Source organism: Peromyscus leucopus, chromosome 8b (genome assembly GCF_004664715.2).
Source record: "Peromyscus leucopus breed LL Stock chromosome 8b, UCI_PerLeu_2.1, whole genome shotgun sequence".
In the NCBI taxonomy this organism is placed as follows: Eukaryota; Metazoa; Chordata; class Mammalia; order Rodentia; family Cricetidae; genus Peromyscus; species Peromyscus leucopus.
In genome coordinates, this window is record NC_051086.1 from 92,680,473 (window position 1) to 92,684,192 (window position 3,720).

Genomic DNA, 3,720 nt, shown 5'->3' on the forward strand with positions numbered 1-3,720 from the left:
GCTTCCCGTCTATGTGGTGCAAATACCTTGTCAACTTGCTCTTGACACCTTGCTGTTCTAAACAAGCACGGGAAGCTAAACAACACTGTACCAAAACCATGAGCAAAAATAGGTCTATCATTCACTAAGTTGCTCTTCCACATTCTGTGTCACAGTGATGAGATTCTACCAGCACACCAGCTTTGGAGCTGTGATGTAGCTCAGGTGGTATAACACAATTCAAAGAACAAAACAATAAAAAACCAAAACAAAACAGAATAATGCAGTCAAAAGTTTATTAGAAAAACCAATGGACAAAGTGTGAGTGCTTTTTTCTTTAAGCTAGGAAGAAAATATGAAGTAGTCATGAAAGAGTTACAAGATGATTCACAACATCATATAAACACATTGGAATAAAGTCAAAGATATCTATCATTACAAGGTTCTAATTAGATCATTGTAAATGCTTTTCTTATTTTTAATTTCTTAAGTTAAAAAGGCAATTATCTCTTTGTCAAGGCTGAGATCACAAACTCAGGTCAAGATCAGTTGATGTTTAGAAGCAGTCAAAGGAATAAAAAGGATTTCAAAGTGGATTTGACGGTAGCCAGTGACCAAGTCACAAATTTGTTAAGAGGAAAATGACTGGGAGTTTTATGAGATACATATTATTTTAAGTGCATATTATTAGCAGAGAAAGGTGGTAAATTGATGTACTGTGGTTATCTTGAAGTCTGTTGCTAGTGGGTCTGCGGTAAGTTGATCAACAGCCACAGGGCTCGCAGCAGCTGGACCCACAGCCCTGGGACAGGCAGCCAGGCACACAGACACATGTGGGCTGGTAGCAAGTCCTGGTGCAGGTCACAGGTCCAGAGCAAGCTGGCTGGCAGCACAGGTTGAGGCAGAAGGGCTCACAGCAGGGCTTGAGGCAGGGCCTGCAGCAACAGGGCTTGCAACAGGGCTGGCAGCAGCTGGAGATACAGCACCTGGGCTGGCAGCAGCTGGACTCACAGCAGCTGGGCTGGCAGCAGCTGGGCTGGCAGCAGCTGGGCTGGCAGCAAGGCTGGCAGCAGCTGGACACACAGCAGCAGGGCTGGCAGCAGGGTGTGCGGCAGCAGCTGCTCACACAGCTTGGCTGGAAGCAGGTCCTACAGCAGGTGGGCTGGCAGCAAGGCTGGCAGCAGCTGGAGCCACAGCAGCTGGGCTGGCAGCAGGGCTGGCAGCAGCTGCTCACACAGCTGGGTGTCCAGCAGGTGGTCCTGCAGCAGGTGGTCCTGCAGCAGGTGGGCTGGCAGCAAGGGGAGCAGCAGGAGTTGGTCATGGTGTTGGATGTGGATGGAGGTGTTTCTGGGATTGTGACCACCGTTTCAGTCCTGGGGCTTTTATACCCCCAGCAGAGCAGGACTTTTCCTTCTGGTTGTTGTTTGTTTCCAAGGCTCACGGGGAAATGCTCTAAGGAGGAAGTTATTTGCTATATTACAAATCTTTGAAGTTCACTTTAAATAACTAATTGTGGAGAGTCTTTGTAGACACTCATCAGCATCCTCCCTGCTCTGGTCATGTGATGACTATTGTGACCACAGGGTCAAAGTTTTCCTTCATCTTGTACCTTTGACTGTATGCAGATTGGGGAAAGGCTATGATAATGATATGTCCACAGTGACAAACTGAATCCATGTCTGGATCCAAGTCTGTTCCTCAGAAAAGCCTGCTTATTCCAGACTACAACAGGCAGCAGACGCTTTCTGGCTTTCATCAGCTTTATCAAAGGAGACATGGGCAGAGGGTGGTGGCCACAGTCTTTTTCATACACAAATAAACCCTAAATTGGGTCCACAGAGGCTGTAAGATTACACAAGGATCTAGAAGATATCCATCAATTTAGATCTTCATCCTTTTTAGCAGCAGGACCAATAAACTCAGGTCGGACACCCCAATCAGCACGTTAAGGGAATTAAATTCTGTGAGATGAAACCATATACCTTTCAAAGAAACTGAAGCATAACATAATATCAGAAAAATACATGTACTTTTTTCATAATTTAATTTAACATATCAGCCACAGATTCCCTTGTTCTCCCCCGTCCCGCGCCCCCCTCAGCCTTCCCCCCAGTCCACCCCCCATTCCCATCGTCTCCATGGCAAAGACTCCCCTGAGGATTGAGTTCAACTTGGTAGATTCAGTCCAGGCAGATCCAGTTCCCTCCTCCCAGGCTGAGCCAAGTGTCCCTGTATAAGCCACAGTTCCAAACAGCCAGCACATGCACTAAGGACAGGTTCTGATCCCACTGCCTGGATGCCTCCCAAACAGATCAAGCTAATCAACTGTCTCACATATCCAGGGGGCCTGATCCAGTTGGGGGCTCCTCAGCCTTTGGTTCATAGTTCATGTGTTTCCATTTGTTTGGCTATTTGTCCCTGTGCTTTTTCCAATACATGTACTTTTATATGTAACTTGACTGAATATGATGAAGACAGTGTGTCCAGCATCCATGTCAGGAAATAGTGGTATAACTGGTGGCTGTCATCATGGGATTATCCCTGCCCCTCTCCCTAAGGCAACTCGTGTATAAGTCATAGTTTGTCAATTTTTAAATCTTTGTTAAAAGTGAAATCATTTAGCATGTATTGTTTCCTTTCGCTCAGATTTGTTTGTGAGTTTTATAGACTCCATTGCCTACAGTGGTCATTTGTCCATTTCTGTTGATATTATCGCAGAATGGGAGTAAACTGTATTAATGTGCTTCATTGCTGATGGACATATTTCCATCATTTAAACTAGTGTGAATCATGTTCTCATGGCTGTGTTTGCCCACATCTTCCAGTGAATATTTTTTCATATATTCTTGAGTGAAGTTTTCAGACTATAGTTTGGACTACAACCTTAGTAGGTTGTTTCAAATGTTCTTATAAAAGTTAAGATTTAAAAATCTTAAGAGCTAATTTGTAACATGCCCAGCTCATCACCAAGACTTCAGGAACACAGGAGACGAGGAGGTGGGAAGGATCTGGAGGACAGGGAGGGAAGCCGTAAGAAGCAAACTTCTGGACTTGATGTGGCTATAAACACTCAGGAACTCAGGCCAGCTGTGACTACCTGCACATGACCTGCACATCAACAAACAACCGAATTTCCATCAAAGATTGGGAGGGGCTTCCTGGACCCCATCTCTTCCTGAGGAACTACTGGTGGTTGATAGCTGCTCGTGTGTGTGTGTGTGTGTGTGTGTGTGTGTGTGTGTGTGTGTGTGTGTGTGCTTGCATGTGTGCTCTGTGGGGGGGGGTCATTCTGTTTTGAATGCATGGCCACTGGTAGATTTCCCATGGTCTAGTGGATGGATCTACTCCCATGCCCATATGATAAAATTAACTGGACTTAGTGGGTTGTCAAAAATAAAAGTAAAATAAAAATAAATAAATAAATAAATAAATAAATAAATAATAAATAAATAAATAAATAAAAGAACCTGAAGTTGGAAGGGGTCTAAGTTGGGAGAAATTGGGGAAAGTTGGAGTAGGGAAATAAGGGGATGATATGATCATATTTCATTGTATTCATACATGAAATTCCCAAAAATAAAGAAAATTTTTTCCTTTTCTTTTTTCTTTTTTATTATTAAGAGATTTTCTATTCATTTTACATACCAACCACAGATTCCCCCATCCTCCCTCCCCCAGCATTCCCCCAACCCACCCCAATTCCCACCTCCTCCAAGGCAAGGTCTCCCATGGGGAGTCAGC

General features: G+C 44.3%; 1 protein-coding gene across 1 annotated transcript; it reads right to left on the minus strand.

The window, feature by feature from the left end:
- Window positions 1-258: 258 nt before the first annotated feature.
- LOC114706927 (keratin-associated protein 9-1-like) lies at window positions 259-1,321 on the minus strand. Its single transcript, XM_028889479.2, has one exon. It carries the CDS (start codon window positions 1,298-1,300, stop codon window positions 743-745), a length of 558 nt encoding a protein of 185 aa, XP_028745312.1. The 5' UTR covers window positions 1,301-1,321; the 3' UTR covers window positions 259-742.
- Between the last annotated feature and the right edge of the window lie 2,399 nt (window positions 1,322-3,720).

What these genes read in the sequence shown, in the direction of transcription:
- LOC114706927 (XM_028889479.2), bottom strand. Translation starts at nt 1,300, where the DNA reads ATGACCAACTCCTGCTGCTCCCCTTGCTGCCAGCCCACCTGCTGCAGG.